Source organism: Musca domestica, unplaced genomic scaffold, assembly GCF_030504385.1.
Source record: "Musca domestica strain aabys unplaced genomic scaffold, Musca_domestica.polishedcontigs.V.1.1 46, whole genome shotgun sequence".
Classification (NCBI taxonomy): Eukaryota; Metazoa; Arthropoda; class Insecta; order Diptera; family Muscidae; genus Musca; species Musca domestica.
Genome location: NW_026712336.1, coordinates 1,315,451 through 1,334,269, shown reverse-complemented (window position 1 = coordinate 1,334,269; position 18,819 = coordinate 1,315,451). Strand labels below are relative to the sequence as shown.

Sequence of the window (18,819 nt, the reverse complement as noted above, 5' to 3'; positions counted from 1 at the left end):
TTCATGGGAATTCAGCTAATGATAATGAAAATATGCATGTTCTAACAGAGGAACAACAGCAACAGCTAAATGAAATTGTAAACAAATTTCCGACATTTGAAAAGAATGGATTGGGATGTACCAAGTTGGAGAAACATGCCATTAAATTGATAGAAGGAGCAAATCCTGTCAAGGACAAACATTACCCTCTGTCGCCCGCCGTTCAGGAAATAGTCTATAGAGAAATTGATAACATGATCAAACTAAACGTGATTGAAGAAAGCGATTCACCGTGGAGCAACAGGACTACCGTAGTGCGAAAACCAGGCAAAAACAGATTCTGTTTAGATGCGAGAAAACTCAATGCATTAACCATCAAGGATGCATATCCATTGCAGAACATTGATGGGATATTGAGTCGAATAGATCAAACGCATTATATTAGCAGTGTCGACCTGAAGTACGCGTTTTGGCAAATAGAACTTGAAGAAGAAGCCAAACCGTACACAGCCTTCACAGTACCAGGTCGACCGCTATACCAATTCAGAGTAATGCCGTTTGGTCTATGCAATGCGGCGCAACGACTCTGTCGTTTGATGGATCGAGTAATACCTGGTAAACTGAAGTCCAACGTGTTCATATATTTAGATGACTTACTGATTATATCTGATGAATTTGAAACGCACTTGAAATTGTTGAGCGAGGTAGCAGATTGTTTAAAGAAGGCCAACTTAACAATTGGTTTCACAAAGTCCTCGTTTTGTTTCCGTGAATTGAAATATCTTGGGTTCATAATCGGAAACGGCTGTTTAAAAACCGACCCGGAAAAAATCAGCGCAATTCTAAAAATACCAATACCAAAGACTCCAAGAGAAGTAAGAAGCTTTTTAGGAACGGCCGGATGGTACCGTCGTTTCATACAAGATTTCGCTTCCATATCCGCTGCCCTAACTGATACATTAAAAAAGGGGCAGAAATTTACGATGACATCTCAAGCATGTGAATCATTCCGAACACTGAAGAAAGCTCTCACTTCGGCACCAGTGCTTCGACATCCCGATTTTCAGCGAGAATTTTTCATACAGTGTGACGCATCTGAGTACGGAATTGGAGCCGTTCTTTTCCAAAGAGATGATAATGGTTGGGAATATCCAATTGCTTTCTACTCGCAAAAACTAAATTCAAGTCAGAGGAATTATTCGGTAACTGAGAAGGAATGTTTGGCGGCGATTCTTGCCGTAAAGAGATTTCGACCATACGTGGAATGCATGAAATTCACCATGATCACAGATCACGCAAGTCTCAAGTGGCTTATGTCACTGAAAGATTTAAGTGGGAGACTTGCTAGATGGTCTCTGCAGCTTCAAGCTTTTGATTTTTCAATTGAATACCGAAAAGGATCTGAGAATGTTGTGGCTGATACCTTATCCCGTCTACCAATTGAATCGGAGATAGCAGTAGAAGAAATCACTAGCGATGATATTTTGGATTTCGAAACCACCGCGTTTGACAGCGAGGAGTACCTGAAGTTGCGAAAAACAATAATAGAGAATCAAGAAAGACTACCCGATTTAAAAGTCGACAACGACAAAATTTACATAAGAGTGAGTAATTTTGATGAAACGACGATGGAATTTGAATGGAAATTGTGGATACCGGAAGAAATTACCTATACGATGATTGAGAAGGCCCACAATTATAATCAGTCTGTCCACGATGGCATAAATAAAACTATGAAACGTTTAAAAACGTATTATTATTGGCCAAAAATGGCATGCCAAGTAAAAAATTACGTGTCCAATTGCCAAGTCTGCAAAGAAACCAAATCGTCAAATTCTATTATGCGACCTACCATAGGAAACGAGGTTATCACAGAAAGGCCATTCCAAAAACTTTATGTAGATTTCCTCGGAAAGTATCCCAGATCTAAAAATGGAAACGCCTACATTTTTATTGTCATGGACCATTTCACTAAATTCATCTTTTTACATGCGATGAGAGAAGCTACCGCTAAAAATGTTGTGGAATTTCTGGAGGACAAAGTATTTCGTGTATTTGGGGTCCCAGAAACAATCCATAGTGACAATGGAAAACAATTTGTCTCAAATATGTTTCAAGAAATGGTTAAGAACTACAAAATAAACCATTTAACGACAGCGTACTACTCTCCACAATCAAATGCGGCAGAGAGAGTGAACCAGTCTGTACTGGCGGCGATAAGGACTTATGTCGAGAAAGATCACCGAGATTGGGACTTATACCTATCTGAAATCGAGCAAGCTCTCCGAACGTCGGTACACTCCGCCACAGGTGTTAACCCATTCTTTGCATTGTTCGGATACAATATGTTTACCAACGGAAATGATTATAGATTAGCCAAGAAACTCAAATCATTCACTGACCACCAAATTATACAATTTAATAGAAAGGATAGATTAGAATTAATGAGAGAAAACATCAAGAAAAACATGCATCAAGCTTATGAGGCCAGTGCCAAAAGGTACAATAGTAGATCACGAAATGTAACTTTTCGTCCAGGCCAGGAAGTCTTTCGTAGGAATCACGTTCTCTCAGATTTCAAGAATAATATAAATGCGAAATTTTGCAAGAAGTTTTTGAAGTGCAGAATCGTGAGACCTATTGGAAACAATATGTATGAGCTGGAGACTCTGCAAGGGAAACCCCTTGGAAACTTCCACGTCAAGGATATAAAAGCTTAAAATGATGTGAGATATAATTACTGTGATATAATTACTTAAGTGCAATATAATTTATAAAATGTATGTCGTGTATGTCTATTTTATAAATTATAATGTGTCGTTGTTTTTATACATAGAATTTGTTTTATAAATTTAAGGTTTGTATTATCAAATAGGATGTGGATGTCTTGAGGGTCTTGTGCAATAGATATGCGATTAGAGAGGAAATACGCAATAATAAAAATCTGTGATATAGAATTTACTAGTGCAATATAGGATAATTAAATTAGTCCGTTATTGTCCTAAATTATTTATTTGTATTGCTCAGAATTTTTTTCTCAGTCGTTATTGTCACTTTTTTTTTTAATTGTATGTCTAAAGCAAAGATAACAGCTAAAGAGCCCGGCTGAATGAGACTTCAGGGTGTGGGAGTTCCCCACGTTGTGGAAAACATAAGTAGAAAGACCAATATTCCATTTAATTCCTTTCAAAATACAATAGCCACCATCTCTGATTGTCTCAAACAACCAAAGTACGTTTATATTCATGAAAAGTTCCGTAGATTTTTTTTCTAACAACCATTTCCGGCATTAAAGTATTCAATTGTTACCTGACAACCGATATTTCTCACATTACAATCGTGGAAATTTAGTTGATTTTGGTTAAATTATTTTAAAAGCATAACAGATTTTTCAACTAAGATTAAAAGAGTAATATAATATAAAAGAAGAATAAAATCATATCCCCTTTACATTGCTGTTGATTTTCATTTGTTTTGATTAAATATTTTTTTCCAATATTCTCCTTTTTTCCCGGGGAATGCAAAAATATAGTCGATATGATTTGGTTTTTGTTACATATGGCCTTATTATAGTTTGTATTTCTTCTCAATTAAAAACCATAGAAGATTTTTTTTTATTCTATTCATTTGTAGGTATTCTGTTTTTCCTGTATTTTCAGAAAATTTCCTGAAAGTTGTGTCAATTTTTGTTTTTTTTTTATATGTACTCATCTTTTCAGTGTTTGTCTATCAATGAATATCTAATGTTATAACATTTTATCAGCTTACCACTTGCTCTTTGGCAATTTAGCAAAACAGAATTAGATACTTTTCAGCTCAGTTTTGAAGATTCACAAAAAGTTTTTTTTGATCACACAATACTCTGCATTGTTCCATTTAGAATTCAACATTTTTATAGTAAAAAGGCATTTGAATTGTTACAAAAGCCTGAGGTAGTAATTTTAGTACTCCAAAAAGAAACACAATTTGTTCACTATGGCATAATCTTTCTATCAGAACCTTAAATATCGAATTTTCGGCTTTAAGAAAGAATAATTGTAATAATTTTTTCGTCATTTCCATCAAAATGTCTTTAATTTTTTTATCTTCATCCAATACCATAATACTTTTCGTACACTTTTCTAAAAACATTTCTTTTTCATAATCCAACCACCAACAGATACCCCCAATACATAATTTCCAAATCCCAGATTCAGTCGTTCATACTAAACCAACATTTTTAAATTCTACACAGTTTGTACACGTATAACACATTTCCATAAAACCATCTTCATACCATGGGAAAAGAATATAGGTACACGCTTAAGAACATTGATATGTCAAAATTTTTATAATGTTTGATAAGTGGATTTTTAAATGTTTTTTATACGACGCAATTTAGGGTTTGTTATAATATGCGTTCTTTCAAAAAAAAAAATTCTTACAAATTTTATGATTTTTCATTCAACATTTTCAATTCCAATATCGGGGTGACAGTTCATTGTCCCATTGTCGATGCGACTACCTGTATTTTTCTACCAGGCTTCATACATTGGAATAGTTCCCAACGGTAATCCCAACTGTAATCTTTAGTCGCTTCGTCTTGGCGTTGACTCATTTCACTATGTCAATACTCTTTAGTGGGCTTTGCTTGGTTCATTACCAAACGAACACTTTCGGTTTTTATAAAATAATCCACCACAAAAATTATTTTTTTTACTCACCTGAATTATGTTCTTGAAATACGCCAATCAGCAGTTTACTCCTTATGCAGCGATTTGAAGCCGTTTGGATATCCTATTTTTGTTGGTTGACAATCTATCTATCCGCACATCAGTTCTTTGTTTAAATTTAATTTTATACTTTTTTCATAACACACAAATAAGTTTCAGGCAGATGCACTGCCAATTTTAAATATCACTTGCACTTTATTTTTATACACAACCATGGTCGTTTACCTGAAAAGGAAAAAAGAAAAACATTAGTAAATATGGGAAAAGAAAATGACAACAAATCTATTGTTTTGCAGATGCATAAATACAAAAAATGACTACCTGCACAATATAGAGACCTGGTTATAAATTGTTTGATGAGTGCGTGCAACTTCGCCAAATTTCTAAAAACAAAAAAAAAATACAAGGAGTTAGAATGTACAAATACCTTATTTCTTTAAAAATTTACTACCTGTTTTTGGTTTGTCCGATTCCGATGAATGAGCTGCAACAATACACGGCAAAGTCGCGTAGGGATTTATAAATCGACAAACGGCATGAATGGGCGATGTAGTTGAATGAACGGCGTTGCGCACCCTTCATGTGCGTTTACACGACTGCAACTACTTCGTGCATGTGTGTGTGCATGGAATTTTTTTCAATGGATGCAGCGTGCCTGCACACGCACATACTTACACATGAGACTCCCAAGAATGAACATGGCATTTTTTTGATTTGTCTGCAATAAAATAATATAAATTGATTATATTTCTGGGGGGAATTTATTATAAAAGGGAATTCTTACCTTTGTCCGAAGGAATAAAATGAAACACAAGAAATTTGGTTTGGTCGCGTAGTCATTCCACGCGAAATGGTGGCGAAAAAAAGGACAAACTTACTTAAATCCACAATTTTATATTCCGTTTACGACTGGATGTAAGGATTCACGCACATCACCACTTTTCTTTTTAATTTTTTTCTAAAGTGGTGAAGTTTTGTTGCGTTCATCCTCATTGTAAAATTTTTATAATGTGCAATTTAATGCACCGAACGTGCTGAACGCCAGCCAAAAAAGAGAACCGGATACGCAGGGCGGCCGGCTAAATTTTAAAAAGTGATGCCAAGTTTCATGTTGTTTATTGTACAACATGAGAGACGTGTGGCAAAAATACAACACTGGGGATAATAGTGGGTAGGTAGAACACCTGATAAAGGTAAATAATAAATGTCAGGGAAATTGTGGGAAAATCTTGGAAAAGAGGGAAAGTTTGGTTGAGCGTCCTTGGTGGCCGTATATAAAGCACAGAGAGGGCGAAAAGCGCCATTATTTCAAAGTGGTGTGGAACAGAAACAGTTCAGTCAATTTTTAAATGTTTTTTTTTGTGAATAGAAAAAGGAAATATTAAATTGGCAGTTACAATTTGTGTGTTTTATTGTTTTATTTGTGTGGCGTATCTAAACAATTTGTAAGTGTTGATTTGTAAGTGATGTTATGTCGGATGTGTTGTGTTAAGTTTTGTGTTCTATTTAGGAATAACGCCGCGCATAAATCCACAATTGGACAACGCCATCCGACTGGGACGAAAAAGAAGCGGGCATCCCCAACAATTATTTTTGTATCGCCAGGTGCGGCACAGGGGTTCCAGGCAACGAAAAGGTTCTGGAAACGGCCAAAAGACCTGGGAAACTGCCAGTGGATAACCCTTGGAACAGGCAATAGTACCAATCCGGGAAGCTAACCAGTAGATCCCACCTAAAAATCTGTAAAAAGAAGATAAAAAGTTGCCTAAGTATGCCGTTGTGAAGGTAATGTAATTCAAAATTTAAGTTACTTACCAAAGAAAAGAAAGAAAGCCAAATCCCGCTGGAAAAAGTCATATGAAGTTCCTTCTCCTTTGACGGAAACACCACTGAAATAAAAAAGAAAAAAACATGAAATTCATCAATTAATCCGAATTTGACCAAAAGAAAAAAAAAGAAGCTATAAAAAAATTATTTGTTTGTTAGTGTGTAGTTTAGTATATAAGTTAAACGTATTGTTTGTAGTTAGATAAATAGTGCTTAAGATACAAATGTAAGGAAAATTAATGCCCATTAAATCCTATTGTTAGTGAGTGTAGGGTTGCCTCAAAATTTTACAGCTAGAAAATTTCGATTTTTCTGTTTGGGACAAGGATTTGAAATGCCCAAAAGATTTGTCTAAGTGAGCTCCTTTAGGCAGAAATTTAAAGTACTTGTATTGGCCAAAATTGGCGCTTCTAGCAGGGTAATAAAAAAAGGTAATCTGAGTATTGACTCACAATTTTTGTTTTTCGTTCGGGTATTAATAATCCAGTTTTTTTTTATGTGTTCGTGTTGAAATTAGTTTTAAGAGAACGATTATGATTCTAATAAATAAGCTTAATGTCTAATTGTCTAAAGAAATAATATGTTGTGCTAAATTTTGTTTGTGAGAGAGGAGGTTAGGCGTTGTAAGTGAGTGTGTGTGGCTTTTTGGGGCCCTTTTTAAATTTTTTTGAGTGTATTTGGACTAAAGGGTCAAGGATGGGTGGGCATAGTGGGGGAGCAATAATATCAAGCTCCTGTGTCATAGGTGTATGTTGTGTATGTTTGTTTTCAGATTTTCTGTGTTTGTGTTTATTCCAGTACAATTCTTTAAGTGTTCATTCCCTAGGGTTGATGGTGGCAGGGTTGAGAACCCCCTGGATTAACCGCTCCCTCCTGAGCTAGTGCGGAACCCCACCATAACGCCGAGTAGGCTGAATGTAACAATTTGTTAGAATTTGTCACTTTTGCCACGAATTATGGACCAATGAAACCGTCACACGCTACCCGAATGTTGTTCTGCGGTATTTTGGCTCATTCCGGGCGAAGCACTTGCTTGAGGTGATGGACACTTTGGTATTTTTAAGTGCCAGCCTTGCTTTCCAAAATAATCCAGACACAATAGTCCTACGGATTGGTATCCGGAGATTTTGGTGGCAATTGTAAGCTGGAAATGAAGCGAGGAACCCCATTTTGTAACTATCTTGGGTGGCGCGTGGTGAGTGCGATGGTGCTGAGTCCTGTTGGAATGTCCAAGGTCTGCGGCCAAAATGTTTGCATGCCCAAGGCTTTAATACACCCTCCAGAATATTTTCGCGATAATATTAGGCATTTATTCTGATGCCACGGTCGATTAATACGAGCGGAGAGCGACCATCGGCTGTTATGGCGGCCGACACCATCGCCATGGCAGGCGCTTGAGTTCTGTTGGTCAACCGAAGGTGCACAATTTTGGCTGACCTCTTTGGCAAGTAAACACGATCATTTTGTTTGTTTACAAACTGCTGGACAACGAATGTTTTCTCATCGGAGAAAACTAATTTCGGCCAAGCGAAGCAACTCTTTAGCTCTTTGAGTCTATTTTTATTCTGTTGATGTGTAAGTTCTTGAACTTTTTTGAATTTCAATGGCTTTACCCCGAGTTCATTTTTCAATATTTGCCGAATGGAATATTGCGATATGTTCAGCTCACGAGCCATTTTTCGGCCACTGTGACGCGGGTTTCGATCAAGTCGCTTCTTTACTTTTCGAACCATTTCCGCCGATGTTGCTGTATTCTTCCGTCCACTTCCTTGACGTCGGGCTACGCTATCAGCATCACAGTAACGAGCGATGGTACGAGACACAAAATATTTATTCACATTTAAATGCTGGAGTGCTCTAACGAAAGCCACTTGTGGTTTTCCAGCCAAATGTAAAGAAATGACACTACCACGCTTGAATTCCATCACGAATAACTTTTTTTCTGGAAAATTCTCACCAAAATGCTACGCTTGTAAAAAATATAATGAGCTGTCACTGGAATAATTTTAACAGCTGTCGGAAGAGTGGCTTAGAAATTACAGCAGTCTGAAGTTGGTTGCAGAATTTTTCATCTCACCCCGTACGTTTAATTTTTTTTTTAATTTTTCATTTGACAACATTGCATTCATTCGTATGTTTGCACAACATATGTTTCATAGTTGCATTTCAGGAACATCTGATAGTGTTGCCGAACATTGTAATTGTGAATCCGTTGAACAGTACATGCAGTGCAATGTTGCATTATCGAAAAGGTCCATTACGTCATATCACATAGTTTCAAAGAACAATTCTGTGGGCTTTTGTTTTTAAAAACCTGATTATTGAATTGAAACACAAAGTGTATAATTTCACAAATATAAATATGACTTTATTATAAGGTATTTACTTTTAGCAAATAATATATTCTATACATTCCAGTTTTTTTTGTTTATTTTATTTTTGTTCAAGGTATACGTAATATTTATAAGTAAAAAATTTAATAAAAAATACAATTTGTAAATAAGATTTTATATATACTATTTTCCTTTTCATTGCAAAAAGACAAGAATGTTCAACATTCATTTGTGGAATGATGATAAGAAATACGTACATATACATGTATATATGAGATAACAAAATAATAGGAGATTAAGATATAGATATACAATTATATAGAAAAGAGAGAGATACTACAAAACTCAGACATACGCAATCAATAATATATGCATAGCAAGAAGGATAACTGAAATAAGTATTAAATTTCTTTTAAAGCTAATAAAGATTGACGTAAATATTCATATTGATTTTTGGCATGTTTTATTTCCAACTCAGCTAATTCAATAAGGCTGAAATAAAAATAGAAAAAAATTTTATATTATATTAAAATATATAAACGTTTTTTAAATTAACACACCTCTTCTTGAATGCTTGAACACGCCTATTACGAAAACTGACCAACTCTTCTTTACCACAAGCCGACATTGTCTCAAATTTTTCACAAGCCTCAGCCTGGGCAGCTTCAGCCTAAATAGAAATTGTGAAAAAAGAATTAAACGTGTTTAATTATTCCCAATTTAGTAACAATAAATTTAAAAATAAATAAATAAATATACACTTATACATTCTTCTCTACATTCATTATGTATGTAACGTGCATTATTATTTAATATTATTAGTAAATAAATGAAAATTAAATGTGTATTAAGGTGGAGTTTTTAGTATTGCTTTCTTGTAGTCTAATTGTTATTTTTTATAAAAATAAATTTTTTGTTATGGATTTTGTTTTCATGTTTGCGATGAAGTTCCGTTACAGTTATTATGTTTACTTTTTTGCTATTGTTATTTACGTTATAATTTGTTGTATATATTTTTTGTGTATATATAAAGTAAAAACAAGTACCATATACCTCTTGAACTTCCAAAGGCTGCAGTTATATATTTTTGGTAGAAGAAAGCAAGTATTTTGTTTTAAGGTTCAAAAAATAAGCAATAAAAGTGAAACATAAAATAGGTGTAAATTAATTGGACAAAGATAGATTAACAATAAAAATAAATGGATATCGCTTTTCTATAAAGTGCTTTTTTAAAATCAAAATATCTTAAAAGTGAAAACAGTGCTCAACACTGGCCAACAAAGACCTAAATTCGGATTAAAAATGGAATATATTTTGCTTTATTTAATTAAAACCGTAACCTTGACTTAACAATGGTAATTCTATTTTGATAATGGATGTGTTTCCTAAATCAAAACACTAGAAAAGTCTAGTAGCTCTATTAACTATCATGTTTCAACAGAATTTTTAACCATCCTTCTCCTTAAAAATCATAAAAAAATCGATTTGATAGTAAAATTTCTAAAAACAAGTAGATTTTTTTTAATTTATTGTTTCAATAAACATTAACCTCAATTTAAACAGCTGATCAATGTCGCAAATGCATTTTGATAAAGATGCACATGTGGTGAGTTTTATCGCTAACGGAACGAATGGTATGAAACATAATCGCAAAGTTGGCAACACCATAAAATGGTTACTTCCGTTATAGACTGACGTTGGAATGTTCAGTATAGGGTTTTATAGTTCAAAGAGGAACAGGCAAAGTAGGGTAGTCACAATCGAAAACCAAACCAGCAACTAATCGAAACATTTGTTGCTTGTCGGGCAAATATTTGCAAATTTTATAACATTTGTAAATTGATAACTCCATAAGAAGACACACAAACAAATACAGAATAGGTTGCTAAATAAGATAAGTGTTACATTTCGCTCTTAACTAGATTATACATTAAAAATAAGGGGATAAATCTAATGAAGACACGGCTATTTCTGTTTTCGGCATACCTCTAGAACTTTCATTATTGCTTACACACACAAATTCAAATCCATGTGAAAATGAATTTTGGTATGAGTATTTTATTTGATATAATCTTTTTCTACACACCATTATTAGTTATTATATTACTTCGTTCGTATTAAAACAATATAATTTTCGTGAAATTACTCGTATGTTGGCCTAGTCAAAGACGCAATTGCCATTGGTCTGTTCCAGAATTTCAAGAATGTAAAAGTTGTTACTACGACTACGATAACCTTTATGAAATCGAAAAATATTGCAAAAATAGTAGATTCTGGCAGGTGGTAGTAGTTTCTTTCCTTATCAATTTAAAATAAATTCACCACAAAATTTGATACATATTGTGCAAATACGCATTGCGTATGAAAAAAAAAATATTTTAATATTTTCAATTTTAACAAAGCGTCGTGAATTGAAGTTTTCAAAATGTAAAATAAAAATATTATAATAGAAACATTTTATTAAAATCATTGAATTTTATTATCAAAATGAATGCTCTGTTAAGAAAGTTCATCGCGCGCTTCTCATTTTTGGCTCAATGGGTACATGAATAAGCCGAAATGTCGATTTTGGAGTGAAGTTCAGAAGCATTGTAAAAGCTACCAATGCATCCAGAAGTAGTTATACTTTGGTGCGGTTTATGGTTTGGTAGCATCAATGGACTACACTTCTTCAAGTATGCTGAGTAAATGGTATGTAACGATAATTTGTAGACACTACCGTGAGATGAAAACTCACTTTTTTGTTCAAAATGTAATCACTTGTATGACATATGGTTTCAATGAGACGGTGGAATTATTGAGAGGCGAATTTGTTGAGTATTTTATTTCACGTTCGGGATAGGTCAATTGGCCGTCTAGATCGTGCGATTTAAAGCTCATGACTATACAGACGAGCCCGCTTCAATTGATCCATTGGAAGTCAACATTAAAGCATTGAAGCAGATGCCGACCGAAATGTTGGAAAAAATATGCCACACTAACGGGCTCATAAGTATTGGTTTGCATGTCTGTGTTCGTAGCAAGCAAGCGGGTACTGTACCAACATTTTTTTGTGCTGAGTAAACCTTAAATAAACCTTTTTCGAACAATTTTATCAGAAGGTATCGCTAAGGGCATTTCTTCAGAAATATATCTTATATTCACCACATTTCTTTCACGCTTTTAATGCTATTTATTTATTTTTTTTTTAAATTTCAAATTCTGGTTTTGAATGGATTATTGTTCCATTGACATATCATGCTAAGAAATAGCTGGCCCGACTGCAACTTCTTATCTTAATTATTGCATTGTATGACAAAAACAGCTGTTCAATATTTACAATAGGTGTGTCTGGTTAGCCTAAAATTTTTAACTATTGTTACAAATTGTTACTGGAAGTCGTCTATTAACCCGAAAGTTCTGCAAAAGAGAGGGGTTGGAAAGAGAAATTTTGACAGCTCTTTAGGTGAGAGTTTGCAAATTCTTGCTGAACAAATTTCTTCTTGCAATCACTTGCAACTCTTCTTCTTCTTTTTCTTCTCATTCATCGACATTCGATACAACAACAACTTTACAAAATGTGAAAAACGTAAACATTAATCGACATTTTTACACAAACGTCATTAGCAACACATTTAAAGATTCCGGGGAACACATCCAACCTATCTTTCTTTTATTACTCAAATTTTTATTTTACAACTAATTTCCCTTTTATTTATAAAACTTGTAAAATTGGCGGTGCATCCTTTCTTTTAATTCTTTTAATGGGGGACAAATTGGTTTGTTTTGACAAAACAGGTGATTAGTTGCAAGTTTCTGCAGGAATACTGCCTGTTTACTTTTCAAATTTTCCTTGCAAAGGAGAATAAAACTTCCTTACTCTCTCAGAAAGATGCTGCTGGACAATTCCTGCAGGAAAAGTAACCAGACACACCTACTATTGCAGTGTATGACAAAAACAGATGATCAATGTTTACAATGCATTAATGCACATGTGGTAAGTTTTGTTGAAGCAGGAATGAATGGAATGAAGAATAAAATGGTCACTTCCGTTATGTGCAACACTTAAACACAGGGTTACCAAGTTTTAGGCAATTTCACTGAAAATGAAAAGTAACATATCCCAACTCATCAAACGGATTTTCAAAAAACTGCTAAGTAAAATTACTGTTCCTAAAGTTTTCAAATATGCAACGTACGGTTTTTAAGGCCCTTCTTTGTAGGTTTCTGTACCTAGTCTTAGTTCTTATTTTTAACAATTATGTCTCATTATTACCTATCTTCACAATGTTTAAGAGTTTCTATTTAAAAACAATGCTTAAACTTCCCATTTCCAATTGGAATTTTGGAAAATACACTAAACATTAATATAGTTTGTTAGCCAGCACAAAGTTTATATATTATAATTAGGATATTTAAAATTTTTGCCGAAAAGTGATTTGTTTTCAACGAAAAATGACTTCAAGTTTAAACAAAACTTACCGCATGTATATCCTTGTTTTTAGCACGAACTTTTTCTAAATTACGATTTGTAGCTTCATAAGCGGCTAAACAGCGAAGACGACGTATAAGCAAAGCTTTGGCAGCCTCACTGTCACGTTGATAATAACGCAATGTATCGCCAAGTTTTAGATCTTGGTCACTTGCCACACGAACTTCCAGGTTCTATAACAAAGTGAAAAAAAAAAAAATATTTTATAAAAAAATCCATAGATATCATATGTTTTTAAAATTACCTTTATTTTCTCAAATATATCGGCAGTTTTGGCACAGAATGCCTCCATTGAACCCTTTTCTGCAGTGGACAAGTGGCGCAGTGCATTCGAAATCTTTTGATGACATTCCCCGACATCTTTGTGTCGCTGTGTCATTTTTTCTGTACGCAATGCAGCCTCACGCAAATGACTGTGATATTCCGTAAGAAATTGTAATTCATTCTCAAAGAAATCATTTACATCTCGTACAGTAACACCCAGTATAATTTCATCGGTTGTCTTGCCCAGCGATTTGACAAGGCCACCAAATATTGCCGACTTTTTGCGAGGTTTAGCACACAAATCTTGATCATATTCCAAGAAGACTTTCAAATGTTGATCATTACGAAAAACTGGATGATTGGCCAAACGGCGAAGGAAAACTTCATGCATGGCTACAGTTTTTTTGAATGTAGCCAAGTATTCGCTAGAATGGAAATAAAGATGGGAAAATAAACCGTTATTAAATGATATACGATTGACAAAGGGTTTTTGTTAATTAAGTTTTAAGAGTTGTAGGAGTGACACATTTCGCTTTATTTTCATTATGAATGAATATTCAAAAAAACATAAAGTATCAAGTCATATACGGACAATGTTGGTTTTCTGATGCCCTACTCAATATTAGGTATTTATAAGATTTGGTTTCAAAAACTTTTTTTAGTATCGCATTAGTATGAAACATACATAGGAACGAGGGCTTAAACTGAAAAGATTTGACCAAATTTGAGGCTAGTTAAGGTGAGTCATACCACCACCGTTATCGGTTTTCAGACAAATAGAGATCGCCACCAAAAATCAACACTATATGCTACACTATATACTAAGGATTGTCTCTCTGCCATAAGAGGTCGACGAGATAGTATACATTATTTTCGACAGAACTTCAATTTGCAATCGTTTGCTGTACTTACGCTTCCAACTCCGTCTTCATTTTTCTGAATTCCTCCTTGGTCATATTGCCCTCACCTTCACCCAATCGTTGTAGTTTTTCACGGGATGCATCAAAGTCAGGACGTGGAGGACAAGGTGGTATCTGCAAATAATAAAAACATATTGTTAACAAGCTTTACGTACCGGAATCTAAGAACTCACTATATAACCCGCATATTCTTCATTCTCTTCGAAACGGTCATGCAACCACACAAACTCCTCATGCTGGCGAACAACATTATTATCTGGCTTGGAAAAGCCCGGTAAAGTTGTACGGGTATGAACCGTGAACTTAACTTTGTCCTTTTCACTTAGGGCATCAGAGATTTCTACATGTAGTGTATCATCTGCCATGGCCGAGGGTGAAATGACCGATGACGATGATTCAGAGGTTGTTGCAGCACTTCCATTATTTTGTTGTGCAGCAATCTCTGTGGTGCTGGTGGCGGCGATTGATTGTGCTGCTGCTGGTGTTGCTGAACTTGCATTCAACGGTATGGTGGGCGTTGTTAATTCTTCAACCTCTTCGTCATTTGCGGTCAGCGGAACGGAGATTGTTGTATCTTCACTGTTGTTAATAATATCTTCTGTTGTGGAATCCTACAAAAACAACAATAAATTATACACACATACAAAAATTATTGATGATAAATGGGCAAACAATGATAAGGATTTTGATGTTGCTTCATCCGTTGTATATTCTATACTTCGTTCAGTCAAAGTACTTAAATTAAATGCCATCAATATTTTGAGATTGTTTAATATCTTATATTTGCAATTTTAGCATAAATAAATTGATTATAATTACCATTATCTCGTTTATATTTCTTGTTTTCTAAGCTACCAACCAGACAATGAAGCGGAACGATTTTTTCGGCGGCTTATCAGGTGTAAACCAATCAACGGCGTCGGGTTTTTCTTTCTGTGCACTCTGTACTTTAAAGCACATAATCAAGCCCAGTTTACATGGAGCAAAACGCTGTTTGTAGGAGAAAAATAGGTAAAGACAATGGAAATAGAGCGAAGCGAAACGATTCTCGGGTAAAAACACTAAAACAATTAAAAAAAATAAATAAATAACAGTTTTTACAAAACTAGAGTTATTTGATGACAAATAATAGCTAAGAACACCGCAAAGTCAATATTTAGGAAGTTATGGTTATTTTAAAATATCCACTAATTCATGCTTAAAAACGTGATCACAAATTATACCTAAAAACCCCGAAAAGTCAATAATTAAGGAGCTATGGTCATTTCAAAATTTATGCCTAGAAAAGTGATCACAAATTATAGCTAAAAACTCAGAAAAGTCAAAATTTAAGGAGTAATGGCCATTTAAAATATACAATTATTAATGCCTAGAAAAGTAATCACACATTATAGCTAAAAACACCGAAATGTCAATATTAAAGGAGTTATGGCCATTTTAAAGTATCCAATAATTCATGCCTAGAAAAGTGATCACAAATTATAGCTAAAAACCCCGAATTGTCAATATTAAAGAATTATGGCCATTTTAAAGCATATCATTTTTCCTCTTTAAAAAACTGATCACAAATTATAGCTAAAAACCCCGAAATGTCAATATTAAAGGAGTTATGGCCATTTTAAAGTATGTTATTTTTCCCCTTTATAATAGTGATCACAAATTATAGCTAAAAACCCCGAAATGTCAATATTAAAGGAGTTATGGCCATTTTAAAGTATGCCATTTTCCCTCTTTATAATAGTGATCACAAATTATAGCTAAAAACCCCGAAATGTCAATATTAAAGGAGTTATGGCCATTTTAAAGTATGTTATTTTTCCCCTTTATAATAGTGATCACAAATTATAGCTAAAAATCCCGAAGTGTCAATATTAAAGGAGTTATGGCCATTTTAAAGTATGACATTTTCCCTCTTTATAATAGTGATCACAAATTATAGCTAAAAACCCCGAAATGTCAATATTAAAGGAGTTATGGCCATTTTAAAGTATGCCATTTTTCCTCTTTTTAATAGTGATCACAAATTATAGCTAAAAACCCCGAAATGTCAATATTAAAGGAGTTATGGCCATTTTAAAGTATGACATTTTTCCTCTTTATAATAGTGATCACAAATTATAGCTAAAAATCCCGAAGTGTCAATATTAAAGGAGTTATGGCCATTTTAAAGTATGTCATTTTTCCTCTTTATAATAGTGATCACAAATTATAGCTAAAAACCCCGAAATGTCAATATTAAAGGAGTTATGGTCATTTTAAAGTATGCAATTTTTCCTCTTTATAATAGTGATCACAAATTATAGCTAAAAACCCCGAAATGTCAATATTAAAGGAGTTATGGCCATTTTAAAGTATGCCATTTTTCCTCTTTATAATAGTGATCACAAATTATAGCTAAAAACCCCGAAATGTCAATATTAAAGAAGTTATGGCCATTTTAAAGTATGCCATTTTTCCTCTTTAAAAAACTGATCACAAATTATAGGTAAAAACCCCGAAATGTCAATATTAAAGGAGTTATGGCCATTTTAAAGTATCCAATAATTCATGCCTAGAAAAGTGATCACAAATTATAGCTAAAAACCCCGAAATGTCAATATTAAAGGAGTTATGGCCATTTTAAAGTATGCCATTTTCCCTCTTTATAATAGTGATCACAAATTATAGCTAAAAACCCCGAAATGTCAATATTAAAGGAGTTATGGCCATTTTAAAGTATGTTATTTTTCCCCTTTATAATAGTGATCACAAATTATAGCTAAAAATCCCGAAGTGTCAATATTAAAGGAGTTATGGCCATTTTAAAGTATGACATTTTCCCTCTTTATAATAGTGATCACAAATTATAGCTAAAAACCCCGAAATGTCAATATTAAAGGAGTTATGGCCATTTTAAAGTATGCCATTTTTCCTCTTTTTAATAGTGATCACAAATTATAGCTAAAAACCCCGAAATGTCAATATTAAAGGAGTTATGGCCATTTTAAAGTATGACATTTTTCCTCTTTATAATAGTGATCACAAATTATAGCTAAAAATCCCGAAGTGTCAATATTAAAGGAGTTATGGCCATTTTAAAGTATGTCATTTTTCCTCTTTATAATAGTGATCACAAATTATAGCTAAAAACCCCGAAATGTCAATATTAAAGGAGTTATGGTCATTTTAAAGTATGCAATTTTTCCTCTTTATAATAGTGATCACAAATTATAGCTAAAAACCCCGAAATGTCAATATTAAAGGAGTTATGACCATTTTAAAGTATGCCATTTTTCCTCTTTATAATAGTGATCACAAATTATAGCTAAAAACCCCGAAATGTCAATATTAAAGAAGTTATGGCCATTTTAAAGTATGCCATTTTTCCTCTTTAAAAAACTGATCACAAATTATAGGTAAAAACCCCGAAATGTCAATATTAAAGGAGTTATGGCCATTTTAAAGTATGCCATTTTTCCTCTTTAAAAAACTGATCACAAATTATAGGTAAAAACCCCGAAATGTCAATATTAAAGGAGTTATGGTCATTTTAAAGTATGCAATTTTTCCTCTTTATAATAGTGATCCCAAATTATAGGTAAAAACCCCGAAATGTCAATATTAAAGGAGTTATGGCCATTTTAAAGTATGCAATTTTTCCTCTTTAAAAAACTGATCACAAATTATAGGTAAAAACCCCGCAATGTCAATATTAAAGGAGTTATGGCCATTTTAAAGTATACCATTTTTCCTCTTTAAAAAACTGATCACAAATTATAGGTAAAAACCCCGAAATGTCAATATTAAAGGAGTTATGGCCATTTTAAAGTATGCCATTTTCCCTCTTTATAATAGTGATCACAAATTATAGCTAAAAACCCCGAAATGTCAATATTAAAGGAGTTATGGCCATTTTAAAGTATGCCATTTTTCCTCTTTTTAATAGTGATCACAAATTATAGCTAAAAACCCCGAAATGTCAATATTAAAGGAGTTATGGCCATTTTCAAGTCTGCCATTTTTCCTCTTTTTAATAGTGATCACAAATTATAGCTAAAAACCCCGAAATGTCAATATTAAAGGAGTTATGGCCATTTTCAAGTATGCCATTTTTCCTCTTTATAATAGTGATCACAAATTATAGCTAAAAACCCCGAAATGTCAATATTAAAGGAGTTATGGCCAGTTTGAAGTATGCCATTTTTCCTCTTTAAAAAACTGATCACAAGTTATAGCTAAAAACCCCGAAATGTCAATATTAAAGGAGTTATGGCAGTTTTAAAATATTCATTAACCCAAACGCACACCAGTAAAAAAAACTTTCCATTTTTTGT

At 33.6% G+C, this 18,819-nt stretch overlaps 1 protein-coding gene and 1 long non-coding RNA gene across 3 annotated transcripts; both read right to left on the bottom strand.

Moving 5' to 3' along the window:
• Nucleotides 1-5,009: 5,009 nt before the first annotated feature.
• LOC131804589 (uncharacterized) lies at nucleotides 5,010-6,663 on the bottom strand. The gene is made up of 4 exons (XR_009343175.1): nucleotides 6,507-6,663; nucleotides 5,476-6,431; nucleotides 5,143-5,409; nucleotides 5,010-5,074 (listed from the first exon to the last, which is right to left on the bottom strand). It is a non-coding gene; the product is annotated as an uncharacterized LOC131804589 (long non-coding RNA).
• Nucleotides 6,664-8,859: 2,196 nt separating this feature from the next.
• On the bottom strand, nucleotides 8,860-15,458 carry LOC101892252 (sorting nexin-32). 2 transcript variants are annotated; one of them, XM_005175067.4, is made up of 8 exons: nucleotides 15,326-15,458; nucleotides 14,680-15,117; nucleotides 14,499-14,620; nucleotides 13,567-14,011; nucleotides 13,313-13,495; nucleotides 9,905-9,922; nucleotides 9,412-9,521; nucleotides 8,860-9,343 (listed from the first exon to the last, which is right to left on the bottom strand). In XM_005175067.4, the coding sequence occupies exons 1-8, from the start codon at nucleotides 15,326-15,328 to the stop codon at nucleotides 9,253-9,255; spliced, it is 1,410 nt and encodes a 469-aa protein (XP_005175124.2). In that variant the 5' UTR covers nucleotides 15,329-15,458; the 3' UTR covers nucleotides 8,860-9,252. The 2 variants fall into 2 exon arrangements, with proteins under 2 accessions (XP_005175124.2, XP_005175125.2); XM_005175068.4 differs by lacking the exon at nucleotides 9,905-9,922.
• Nucleotides 15,459-18,819: the final 3,361 nt, after the last annotated feature.

Bases quoted from the DNA above. Each gene is read 5' to 3' on its own strand.
- LOC101892252 (XM_005175067.4), bottom strand. The intron at 13,496-13,566 runs GTAATTTTAAAA...ACTTTGTTATAG, and splicing joins ATATATTTGAGAAAATAAAG to AACCTGGAAGTTCGTGTGGC. The intron at 9,344-9,411 runs GTGTGTTAATTT...TTTTTATTTCAG, and splicing joins GTTCAAGCATTCAAGAAGAG to CCTTATTGAATTAGCTGAGT.